The 12893-nt window shown below is 32.3% G+C and overlaps 1 protein-coding gene across 1 annotated transcript; it reads left to right on the top strand.

The window, feature by feature from the left end:
- The first annotated feature begins 8813 nt into the window (after positions 1-8813).
- Positions 8814-12216, top strand: LOC102611341 (phytanoyl-CoA dioxygenase). Its single transcript, XM_006469122.3, has 9 exons — positions 8814-9008; positions 9119-9240; positions 9355-9415; positions 9804-9872; positions 10006-10124; positions 10597-10744; positions 10850-10994; positions 11099-11185; positions 11866-12216. The coding sequence occupies exons 1-9, from the start codon at positions 8954-8956 to the stop codon at positions 11906-11908; spliced, it is 849 nt and encodes a 282-aa protein (XP_006469185.1). The 5' UTR covers positions 8814-8953; the 3' UTR covers positions 11909-12216.
- Positions 12217-12893: the final 677 nt, after the last annotated feature.

Here is a 12893-nt window from a genome sequence, read left to right as displayed (position 1 = left end):
TTACTTTCTCTTATTTGCAATCTTTATCAAGGTACTTTTAACATTAATTATAAATTCAGTTAAATATGAGTTCTCAGAAAATATCAAGTAAAAACACACAACTTAATAAGCGAATTAATTTCATTAAATACCAAGTGATAGAATTCAGAAAAAGAAAAAAAAAACACAATTATGTTCAATCAAACATCTGATTCTTCAGAATTAAAATACAAATACAATGTTATTTTCTGAAATCACTTTGAAACTTTGAATTAACTCCATATTCATTAGCTTGCTGAAAGAGTAACCGTTGAAAATGTTCATGCTACTGGAGTTGTGGTTGCTGTTATACAAAATTAAACATCTTGTTAAAATGAGAAATACAATAGATAAAGTGAACAAAAAAAAGTATATAGTGTGAAAAACTTACATTATATTAGTCCACAATTCCATATGGGTATATATTCGTACCAATACTACTTCCTCAAACATTTTGAAGTGTCTACATAAGTTCAACGATATATTTCAAAGTTTGTATGGATTAAGTAATGAAAATTAAGTTTATAGATAAGAATTGGCCTTGCTTACTGTAGCAACATTGCTCCTTTGAGGAATTACAGTAGCCGCTTGAGAAGACAATAGATTGTTTACCTGTCCATCCTGCAAAGTCAACAAAAAAATCATTTAAACATCATTTATGTAATAAAATTATTTTACTTTAATTAATTTTAAAACTAACCTTTACATCAGAACATGCCAAATTCTTTTTAGATTTCATAGATCCTGTTGACTTTTTTCTTTGACAAGGTGGATGATCTTTATGACGCTTCGCTTCTGGATCACGTACTTCTTCAATTGCATTTGTTGAAATTCCCATGCTATTACTACAACTTCCTTGACCTGAAATTCCCACGTTTTCTCCGCATTGAATTGTTTTTTGTTAATATTTTCATACATCCTCATTCTAATTCAAAATAAGATTATAACTTTCAACATTTGTTGCAGCCATATTTGCAACCTCTGCAAAGTTAACGCATATTTTTTCATATCGCTTTTGTTCATCTATGCAACTATGTAGCTCATGACTCGTTTTGACCCTCTTATGGCATCTCCACACATCTTACCCTTTCCAACTTTAACATCTTCTCTGACTATATGATGCAGCGGAAGTTTAATATTTAAAATATTCCGTTGATTCTAGAGAATACTGGAACAAAAGAACAACTAAATTCATGTTGATTCAAAAGAATACCGCGAATTTAGGGTTAAGACTCGTTGATTCCACAGAATACCGAGAATTAATTATTCAAATACTCACAAAGAAATTTGAAAATTGAAATATTATTAAACTCAAAATTCTCTACTTGTAAAAGCTACAAAAGACACTTATTTATACCAAGTAAGACTTATCCTAATATGATTAGAAAACCTATTTTAATAAGACTTATGCCTAAATTAGGAATATTACCCAAATAAGCAATACCTAAACAATAAGAATATAAATAGGAAACCAAATTAAATTAGAATACAAATTAATTAAAATATTCCTAAATATTATACATTTAAATATAATTAGGATTTCTTCAATTTCTTGCTCTGCATCATTCCTGTCAGGTTGGAGAAAATTCGTCCTCGAGTTTTGTATGTTGCAGTCTTCAAGAACATCTTCATGTGCATAAGGATTAAATTTTAAAGCAGAGCTTTGACATAGACAACGAACTTTAAATTTTCCAACTTTTGTAATAACGTCCATCCAATCACTCCAATGGCGTAAAATAAATTCTTCTATCAACAACTTCTCCAATAATGTCTTCTCGTATTGTTCGTGTCGAACTTCAACATAGTTGAGGAAAAATGATTTCTTCTCATAATCCACTAACTGATGAAAAATATCACAACTCTTTTTGTCTTCTTTCGGCAAATCAAGAGAACAATAAGAGATTGTATCAACAACTATCTCTCTCTCCTCCATAAGATCAAAAGATGGATGAACAATTACCTCTTCTCGTCCCACAATATCAAGATACTCATCAAATTTCGGCGATTGATCCAAATCAATGTCTTTGTGTTGAGGATTTGTTGTAGACATGAATTGCCAATTAATATTCTCCTCGGAAGGAATAATATTGTCGAAAGGAACAAAGTTACCATTTTCCTCATTATCTTCATAACAAACATCATCGTGAACAACTTCATCAAATCCATATGCATGCTTTATGGGTAAAGATTTTCTATCTCGAATTTTCTCTAAATCTTGAGAAATTGAACGCAAAATCCTCAACATCTTAACTAAAACATCTCTCAAGATGAAATCTTCACGTCGATGTTGTGATTTCATGATATAATTTTTTTCTTTTTTTTTCCTATGCTATTTTGGTGTTGTTTGGTTTTTTTTAAAAAAAAAACTAAATAGAAAAAAACAAAAAAGGAAAAAAGGAAAGGTTTGGTGGTAGATGGAGTTAGATTAGTGAGACTAGGTTTTAGCTCTGATACCAAACTGATGCAGCGGAAGTTTAATGTTTAAAATATTCTGTTGATTCTAGAGAATACCGGAACAAAAGAATAACTAAATTCACGTTGATTCAAAAGAATACCGCGAATTTAGGGTTAAGACTCGTTGATTCCACAGAATACCGAGAATTAATTATTCAAATACTCACAAAGAGATTTGAAAATTGAAATATTATTAAACTCAAAATTCTCTGCTTGTAAAAGCTACAAAAGACACTTATTTATACCAAGTAAGACTTATCCTAATATGATTAGAAAACTTATTTTAATAAGACTTATGCTTAAATTAGGAATATTACCCAAATAAGCAATACCTAAACAATAAGACTCTAAATAGGAAACCAAATTAAATTAGAATACAAATTAATTAAAATATTCCTAAATATTATACATTTAAATATAATTAGGATTTCTTCAATTTCTTGCTCTGCATCACTATATGTTAACACTCTATAAAATTGAAAAATTCGCAATACAATTTTTTAGTCAACTTTTTTTGAAACTCTTGAAACTTTGAAATGGTGTCACATCTCGAACTTGGTTCTCCATCTCATAAGATGTTAGACATGCTATTTGTTGCGAAAGACACATGACATCTTTTTCAATTTCTACAAAGTTAACACACATTTTCTCATATCGCTTTTGTTCATCTATGCAACTGTGTAGCTCATGACTTGTTTTGACCCTCCTATGGCATCTCAACATATTTTTTGTATTTTCTTAGGATGTATTTCCATATCATTGCGTACAATGATTATAATGGCATGCCTGCAATGAATTTACCTACACTGAAACATTGAACAACTACAACTGATTTCACCTTTATGTTTTTCAAAATGGACTTAACAAATAGTTCTCTTCTTACCCTCTCCAACTTTAATATCTTCTCTGACTATATGTTAATGCTCTATAAAATTAAAAAATTCGCAATACATCTTTCCAGTGAGCTTTTTCTGAACCTCTTGAAACTTTGAAATGGTGTCCACATCGCGAACTTAGTTCACCATCTCATAAGATGTTACACATGACATTTGTTGCGAAAGACACCTGGCATCTTCTTCAATTTCTTTTTAAACTTTACTCTTTAATGCATAGTTGTATTGCTATACAAACTACTTCAAAGTGGTTTTTAAATTAACATAAACATAAATAAAAAAATACATCCATGCTCTCGCCATGTTAAGTGGTTGACATTCTTACTCAAAAATTGTTCTTCAGGTAACATGGTACCCAATTATGTCTCTCATTGCATAAGCCTTGTAGCTATTCATTACCACCCAAATCATATTCTATAATCATGGAATGCCAAGTTTCCTTGAACTTTGCAGGGCTTTGTGAATCACAAACAGTACAATGCAACATATCGCTAATATCACGATATTGTTTATAGCCCCTAATTTATCTAGAATCTTCTTAAGTAAATGCCACAAACACCACCAATGTTGAGTAATAGGAAAAACATCCGCAATTGCAATTTTCATCCCTTTGTCTTGGTCTATAGTAATTCTAATGATAGCAAAATTAGACATGCATGATAGTCATGTTCAAAATAATTACGTGAATGTCTCAATGTCTTTATGTGAAATCAGTTCACATCCAAATAAAATAAATGATTATGATCATTTACTCCCACAAATAGAGCGAATGACATGTTATACTTGTTTGTAAGGTATGTAGTGTTAAATGTAACATCTCCAAACTCTTTGTACGCTTCGCTATTCCTTGGCTCAACCTAAAATATATTTTTCAATCGACTCTTATCATTCACTTGCATAGTGAAAAAAAAAATAGTCTTTTAATTGTACTTTCATAAAATAGTTTTGAAGATGAGTAGCATCTCCATCACCAAGCCGTAGTCCTCTTTCTTTTTGGATATGATTTCTATAATCTCTTTATGTGAATGTCATATTTTCATGATTACCAGCATAAATAACAAGTGATCGATAATTTTGGGACAATTTAATCCTTACTCTATCATTTACATCAAGTTTTTTTTTAACATATGAACCGAGACTACGATTACACTAGAAAAACTTAGACTTATTTAGAGTCAACAATATATGGTTGTGTTCAAGATTTAAAACTCAAATCTTCCATTTTCTGTCTTCCTCTAAACCCTCCCAATTTAACATTGCAAGCCTATTTTTGCATTAGATTAGGGCCTAAGTAGATTAGTAGATTTGCTTATTATTGCACTGCTTAGCCCACAAACATAACTCACATGTTGTATTCTCCCATCATTGCCCTTATTAATACTTCTCCACATAACTGGAAACCCAATTTTTTTACCATGGTCTCTGTAATAACTAAACATTTCAGTCTCACTATCAAACAACATCCCAATCACTAGCTCATCACCCTGTAAATTGTCCTCCTCAATTTTCTCGATCTCTTCAACACATCAATTATAAAAAAAAATTATAAAGTGATAATTATAGCATAAGCTCAATGTGCGTGGCTTGTAATTTTTCTTTAATTATATTTGAATATTGGCCAATATAATTTATTAAATAAAGCAAAACAATGTGACCAATAGAAAGCAACCCAACATTTGCTAGAATTTGTAACTCATTCAAAATTAGCAAAATAATATCTCAATTCACTGATTGGCTTTCAATGCATCTTAATTAAGCAGGTTGCGCCTTTAATTGCAGACATTGTGGAATTTACAACCCTTAACAACCAAATTACAAAGTAAAGCAATGAATTGAACACTGACCTCAACAAGCGTGCTAAGCTGATTGTGCTGGGGAGAGAGAGCAATACAGCTGAGACTGAGAGAATAAGGGAAAGTTAAGGGAGAACAGGAGCCAAGAGAGTGAGGAAGCGAGATGCTTCAGGTGAGAGATAGAGAAAGCTATCACTGTTGTTGTGTGGTGAGAGAAAATAAAGCTAAGACTGACCTTGCATGGAGATGGGAGAGGGAGACTGAAAAATGTTGATGTATGGCGGGAGAAAAAGAATGGAATGCAAGTGAGACCTCTGTTAGGGTTTCAAGCGCGCGTGTGTGTATGGTGTTGCTTGCACATATAAATTGGGTTTTATACTTTGCACAAAATGAATTGTTTTGTGCTAACTTTTGTGTGAATATTGATATTGATTTTTTTTAATATACATGTAGTCTAGGTAACTTTTCTATTATTATTTTATTGTGAATGACTTGTAGTTTAATTTTTAAACTAGAGTGAAAGATAGACTATCAATTGTTTGACAACATGTCATTTTCTGACGTTTGCTCATAGTGACTTTTTAGTTTTTTAACTCATAATAGAAATAGATGATAAATTGTTTGATTAGTGTTTAACGGATGACATGTCTTTGGGGAACTTTTGTGTTTCTCATAAACAACGTCGTTTATCTTCTATAAAGTCTTGGATATGTTTTAAGCTTATTGTCATGGGCTGCTCAAATTTGCACCAACTGAGGCTAAATTGGCACGCATGGGTTTGCTCAGTAAAGGTATGTCCAAAGGTGGGATGGGCTCAGCAACAGGGTGTACTTAACAGTGAGCTACCTCATACAATTGGTGAACCGTAGTGCGCTTAGCATGCAGACAACCCAAGATCAAGCCCAAGTTCGCAAGCCAAAGTGAATAAGTCTAGCCCGATTCTAAAATTCTCTATGCATCTCTGCAACTTATATTGTCTAGATAATTCTACACTGTAAGCCACTCTATAAATAAGGGATGGCACTTGCCATTTTGCTCAACACCAAACATCACACAACACACAACACCAAGCAACTCAAACATCCTTGTAAAGCTTTATTGTATTCTCTCTAGCGAATAATAAAATTATTTTCGGTCGTATTGCTCTTTCTTCTTTCTAACCTTTTCACAATTATCTTGTTTGGCTAACTTGAGAAGTTCTCTAAACTTACTTAGTAACTTGTGTGCTAGAAGTTGTGTAAGTGTCGCATAAATTCTGTGCAAAATACTCATCATATGACATTTTACCTAATTCTATGGAGCAAACACTAATAACATTAATGTTGCTCAAGTTAGGCACACCCATGAATGAAATAACAACTCTCTAGCGATTACATATGGAAAGGCAGATATATAAGTAATCCATTATTTGAAGAATATTTAATTTTTTAAATAATTAGAATTAACTAGAATAAATTCTAATTGAGGTGCTCTTCCAAGCTTGAAACTAGCTAGCTACATTTGTTTTATTGTAGATTATATTTAGAGCCCTTGTGGTTAATGAACTTAGGAATGATCATTCTATTGGTTGAAAAGCTATGAAAATATTATATTTTCTATTTGAGTTGGACTTTTGACACCTCTTTAATCTCTTTGTAAAACTTCTTTTTCAGTTATATTAATTTTATTTCAAAAAATACTTCTTTTTTTTTCAAATACACTCTTCTAAGTTTTTATTTGATTTTTTAAAACTTAAATTAAAAGTGACATGTGTGATAAATTTTTAAATGTTAACATTGGCTTAAATAACACATATTTTAAATTATAATTTGAAAGTAATTTTAAGTATAAACATATTTAATCAATAAGAAATTAGAAAAGAACAATACATTATTCTAAATTTGTACAATCCATTTTAGTTAGACAGGAATTAACATATAGAAAATTTCTTTTTTAAAAAAAAAAAAAAAGATTGATTGTACATATAACTAATTTGTCCAAAAAAAATTATGGGTGTTTAATTCTTATTTATCCTTGTAATTTTATTTCAAGTGAGATTTTATAAAAATAATGAATGGGTGCCAATTGCTTCTCTCTTTCTATTTGGGCAATAAAGTTGTGAAAATATGGGCAGTTCTTCAAGTAAGAGGGAAGCAAGCATTCCAACAGTATGCTTTTGAATTTTGATCAGATGAATTTATATGGAAATGTAGAGCTGGCAAAATTTGACACGATCCGATTACCCGACACGAACACGACATAAATAAATGGGCATGGGTTGTTAAATTTAACACGATTATTAAATTGGTCGGGTCCGGGTCCGGGTCAACACGATTTTTTTCCGTGTCGAGTTAGGGTTAAAATTCTTGACCCATTTACCCGATCAATGACCCGATTATATTTTCTATTTTAAAATAATTTACATATTCTTATTATTAAAACTCAAATATTAGAGATGATTTTTTTTTTATTCTTTAAAAGGGTGAATATAAACACAATGTTGTATTTATAAAATTTTAAATACATTTAGAGTTTCAATAGTGTAAATGTGTAAAAATTGATAGACATGTATATTTTATAATATTGATATCTAATATTATATATATATAATTAAAACCTCAATAGTGTAAATGTGTAATATATTGGTAGATACGTATATTTTATAATATCGATAAATTATGTATGTATGTATGTACATACATACATATGTATGATAGTATGTAAATATTTGATGTAACTTTTGTTCAATATATAGATATTAAACGGAATATTGGGTAACCCGATTATTTTTCCATGTCGGGTTTGAGTCTCAATATTTTGACACGATTATTAAATGGGTCGGGTTTGGGTCGACTTAAATTTGACACGACACGAACACGACCCTATGACCCGTTTTGCCAGCTCTATGGAAATGCAAGTGATTTATGTGATAAAGCGAAGTGATCTATAACGTCATTACAAGTACACATACACATACATATTGCATGTTCATGTACATAATTTCAAACTAATGCTCTAGGCACAGTCCACACGAAACATTTTACTTGTTTCATGAACGTGTAGTTTTCTTTTTTCTTTTTTTTTTTAATTTAGATGAGGTATTACTAGATTACAACTTATATTATATGAGATTACAACTGATATACAATTAGATAATTATTGAAATTAATTTATATTAAATCTTATGTAACATTGTCTATATCTTAACCCTCTCTAATATTTGGGAGACATCAATTCTACTTACATTTTGAAAGAAAGAACACTATTTTCATTCAAATTTGAGAAAAAAAATTAAACATTCACAATACTTTTGTGAGAGTTTGAACCACTACCCTCATAATTATAAGGAAATAATTTTAGTCGAGTAGTTTTATGAACGTGTACTTATTAACACTCCTAAAAAAATTTAACATCATAATGTTTGATTTTTTATCATTTTTCAATTGTACAGTGATGTGCTTTTGTGAATTTAGTTTCTTAAAAGAGGTAAAATTGTTATTTTATTTATCTTGAGAATTAGGCGCCAAAATTAAACAAGCACCTCTGTACCAGTACCGGGTTAGATGCCAAGTCAAAATTCTGCCGTGAGGGTATATGGGTACTTTCTTGTCAATTGACGGTGTTCAACTAACGGCAGGCGAGTTTCCTACTAATAGCGGCATTTTCGCCATCTACTTGCAAATTAAGGGCAGGTTTTTGAAAATTAACCTTCAGAAAAAAATAAAGAAACAGGGGTTGAAGATAATAAAAATACAACGATAAGACCTGTATTTGAGCAGCAGATTCAAACGAAACAAGCAAGCAGAACGCAAGGACATGGGGCTCGCCGGAAATCTCAACTCAGACAATCTCAACTTCTTCAACTCTCAAGGTTTTTGTTTTTGTTTTTTATTTTTTATTTTTGTTTCCCGAAAATAGAACCAATCATGTGTATTTATTTCGAATGTTTAACTAAAAATCAGCTTTTGATAATTGAGACAGGATATGTGGTGTTAGAATCATTTGCGAGTGATGAAGAGATTGAAGCCATGAGGAAGCAAATGGATCATTTACTTGACGGCTTTGACTGCTCCACCTCCTCTGTTTTCTCCACAACGAATCAGGTTTTTTTTTTTTTTTTAATTCAAGAGTTTGATTCATTTAACTTAGTTGATTATTAACTCCAATTTGATCTTTCTTTTTCTGGGTTTTCTTTTTTTGTTTGTGTGTTTTTACAGCAAAAAGTGACTGATGATTACTTCTATGAGAGTGCTGAAAAGATTTCGTTTTTCTTTGAAGGTTTTTTTTTTTTTCTGACTCTTTGCCTTTTTTTTCTCATTTTTGTTTTCTAATCATAATTTTGTGTATTTGAGCATTGATTAAGCTGAATTTTGCTTGTGAATGTAGTAAAATTAGTTCAGAATCTATACCTTTATCTGGTTGATTAAATATTTTTGAAAAGACGCAATTGGACTGTTTGGATGTGTATATGGAGTGATTCGGTGTATAAACCTAATTTGTATTGGTTAGTATTGTACAGTTGAAAAGACAAATTTAGCTGGGGAAAGTGCTTTTTTAGGATTTGAAGGTCTTGAACCATTTAAGCGATTTTGATATTCTTGGGTGCTTTTAGAAGGCAATGTTAGTTTTGCCTTGCTGAATCTTGTATCTTGGTTACTGTTGGCAGAAAAAGCATTTGGGGATGATGGAAACTTAAAGCAACCAAAAGAACTCTCTATCAATAAAGTTGGCCATGGTATGTTGTCAAGGCACTGCATCTCTAATCAGTTTCATATGAATAGGTTACAGTTATGGATTGGAGATATATAAAACGTCTGTGCTTATCTGAACAGAACTGATCTTGCTATTTATGGGATGAATTGGTGCAGCATTACACGAACTTGATCCAGTTTTCAAAAAGTTCTCTCGCTCTGAGAAAACATCAAATTTGCTGCACTCTTTGGGTTACAAAAGGCCTGTGGACATTCAATCAATGTACATATTTAAGGTATTCCATTTTCTAAAAGCAATGAATGTTTAAGTTTTATTTTGCTAATCTGGGCATTTCAGGCTTAAGTTGTCGAACAGGCCATGCTCTATTACTTTGTATGGGTGAATTGAGTTGTATTTTCTTTGTGGAATCAGATGGAAGAATGAATTATATTATATATATGGTGATGTAATAATGGTTAGTACCATCTCTCTAGTTCTCTCAAAGGAATTGGCTAGCTCCTAGTTCTAGAGACCAAGATTGGGTTTGGATCTGGAGATATGAACACCACCAAGCTGTGGGGGTGGACGGTTTCAATGGTTTTTCCTTGTACTCAAATGACAATTTATGTACTTAAAATTATGTCAATTCTGCCAAAATTATCTGTAGAATCAAGTGGCCTTTTGTGATGTGGAGGACTATGATCATGTGTTTTCATGTTTCCTGATACTGTTCAAAAAATAATAATATGCTGGAATTTTATTGACAGCAACCAGGCATTGGAGGTGAAGTTGTGCCACACCAGGATAACTCATTCCTAATAACTGAACCATCAACTTGCACAGGGCTGTGGTTGGCTCTAGAAGATGCAACAATAATAAACGGTTGCCTTTGGGCCATTCCCGGATCACATAAAAGTAGCTCTCTCCTTCCTATCTGTCTTAATTTTTATTAGAGCTTAAAAGGCCTTGCAGATACAGCTTAACTTATTCTAATCTTCTGGTAATTCATGTTGTTTCTAGATGGCCTTGTTAGGAGGTTTATTAGGGGTGAAGAGGGGGTTTACTTTGACCACCCACCCCCTTCATATGACCAAAACGATTTTGTGCCTATTGAAGTGAAAGCTGGTTCTCTGGTAGTCATTCATGGTGATCTTATTCATCAGAGGTGAGTTTGAGAAATTTTCTCTAGAGCTCACTAACATAATATATTAGAGTGATGGCAACAAATCTGAAATTTTTCCCTGTTTAATTTAATATCCTCTGCTGCAGTTTTGAAAATCAGTCCTCAAAATCAAGGCATGCCTACAGCTTGCACGTGGTGGAAACTGATGGTTGCAGATGGTCTCAAGAGAATTGGTGAGAATTTGTTCAGCTTGCACATGGCACATTTCCTGAATCTAACTAATCTGGTTATGCAGTTATCAGCAATAAATTACTTAATACATGGATGTGAGGAGAACCTTGGATATCTTCTTACCCTGGTGTTTGAAGCAAGAATAATAGTCTCAGTTAGTTCTTTTAAGACTAATAAAAAGGCTGTTGTTTTATGACTGCCAATTTCATCTCAAGGACTAATTTTGCCCCTCCCTTTTTTATTTTCTCCTTCCTCTGTTTGTGGGTATGTTTGCTTTCCCACATGATACTAGATTCCTTGTTTTGTTCTCTATCCGTCTCTAGTAGAATGTTGACGGTCAATTATTTTCTAGAAATTTTGCGCACATACTTGATTTTAAAGAATGCTTATTGTGATGTAAACAACAGATACAATGAGTCAGCAAAATATTGAAATGTATCATTATCCTGATTGCAATTGAGGAAAAAAAGAAGAAAGGCTATTAAATTATGATCACTCTATTGAAATAAAAGTGATGGACTAGTAAAAACTGACCAAGCAATCAAGATGGGTGGCCTTTTTTTACTCTTGGACTTTAATTGATATGGTTTTCTGTGCTTTCACACTCCCATACTTGCCAACTGTTGCATTCCAACTTTTAGGCACTTTAATTTTTTAATATTTGTCTGAACTGTTCTTTCAGGATCAGAAGAAAAGTGGAACCTGAGCCCCTTTATGCGTCTTGATTAAGCTTGAAACATCAGATGTGATCAGTTGTATAGAATGCTGCCATATGCATTACAAATGGAAGTGTTAATGCTCGGTTGTTGCTTTAGTATTTCTGATATGTTTATCTCAAGAGCAAGCCGATATACCCAATAATCAGCTACGACGGTTATAGAAATGACTACTTAAGGGTTGTAACATTATCCTTGTTTCATCTTTGCAGTCCTGGTAACAAATTTGAGCTTTTATTTTTCTTAGTATTGTTGAAACGATTACAAGATGTTGATGTAAATGTAGTTTAATGAAACACTTATGTTTAAAAATGTCATTGAGCGATGTTGCTGTTCTTCCATGATCTGCTTACAAAGTAATTGTTCTACAGAATGACTTGATAGTGTGGACCAGTCCCAGCTGCTATGGAGTTGTCATTTTATAATTGGTTCCGCCATAGTAATGCATGTTTTCCAGAGCACTAGAGTCTGCTTGAATCAAATTATTGTGGCCATCCACTCCATTGTTAGTTGTCCACGTGATTGTAATAGAATAGAATGAATTATTATGTGACGTTGGGAATGCAACACAATAGGATTTTTCTCATGCGTCTCATGATGTTGGATTGTACACGGTTTGAGTTTTGAAAAGCAGCCCACTCGGTGAGTAAATGCTGAAACTACACAATGATCAGAAATATCTAACTGGTTCTGGACTTATTGAGGGATGGGGCTTAGAAGTCATTCTGTTACCATTGGACAAAAACCAAAATTGATTTGAAGCTTTGAACCCTGATTTATATCATATATGTTGAGTCAATGAATGCTGATGCTGGCTGTTGTACAGATTACTAGTTTGATTCAGTAGATCTTCTGGGGTCGGTCCCTCGGCAATCTGCGAAATATTTTTGTAGTTTGTACTGTCCATTTTCTTTTAGTACACTCACTATTCCTTTCTCTACGGGGATAGAATTCCATCTCTCTCCTTTTTTGTTTCTTGCCTGCTTTTTCATCT

Source organism: Citrus sinensis, chromosome 2, assembly GCF_022201045.2.
Source record: "Citrus sinensis cultivar Valencia sweet orange chromosome 2, DVS_A1.0, whole genome shotgun sequence".
Lineage (NCBI taxonomy): Eukaryota > Viridiplantae > Streptophyta > Magnoliopsida > Sapindales > Rutaceae > Citrus > Citrus sinensis.
The sequence above is the reverse complement of the archived record's forward strand: the minus strand, read 5'-3'. Positions and strand labels throughout refer to the sequence as shown.

What these genes read in the sequence shown, in the direction of transcription:
- LOC102611341 (XM_006469122.3), top strand. Translation starts at nt 8,954, where the DNA reads ATGGGGCTCGCCGGAAATCTCAACTCAGACAATCTCAACTTCTTCAAC. An exon ending in CATTCCCGGATCACATAAAA is followed by an intron (nt 10,745 to 10,849) that starts GTAGCTCTCTCC and finishes TGTTGTTTCTAG; the next exon opens with ATGGCCTTGTTAGGAGGTTT. An exon ending in GGTGATCTTATTCATCAGAG is followed by an intron (nt 10,995 to 11,098) that starts GTGAGTTTGAGA and finishes CCTCTGCTGCAG; the next exon opens with TTTTGAAAATCAGTCCTCAA.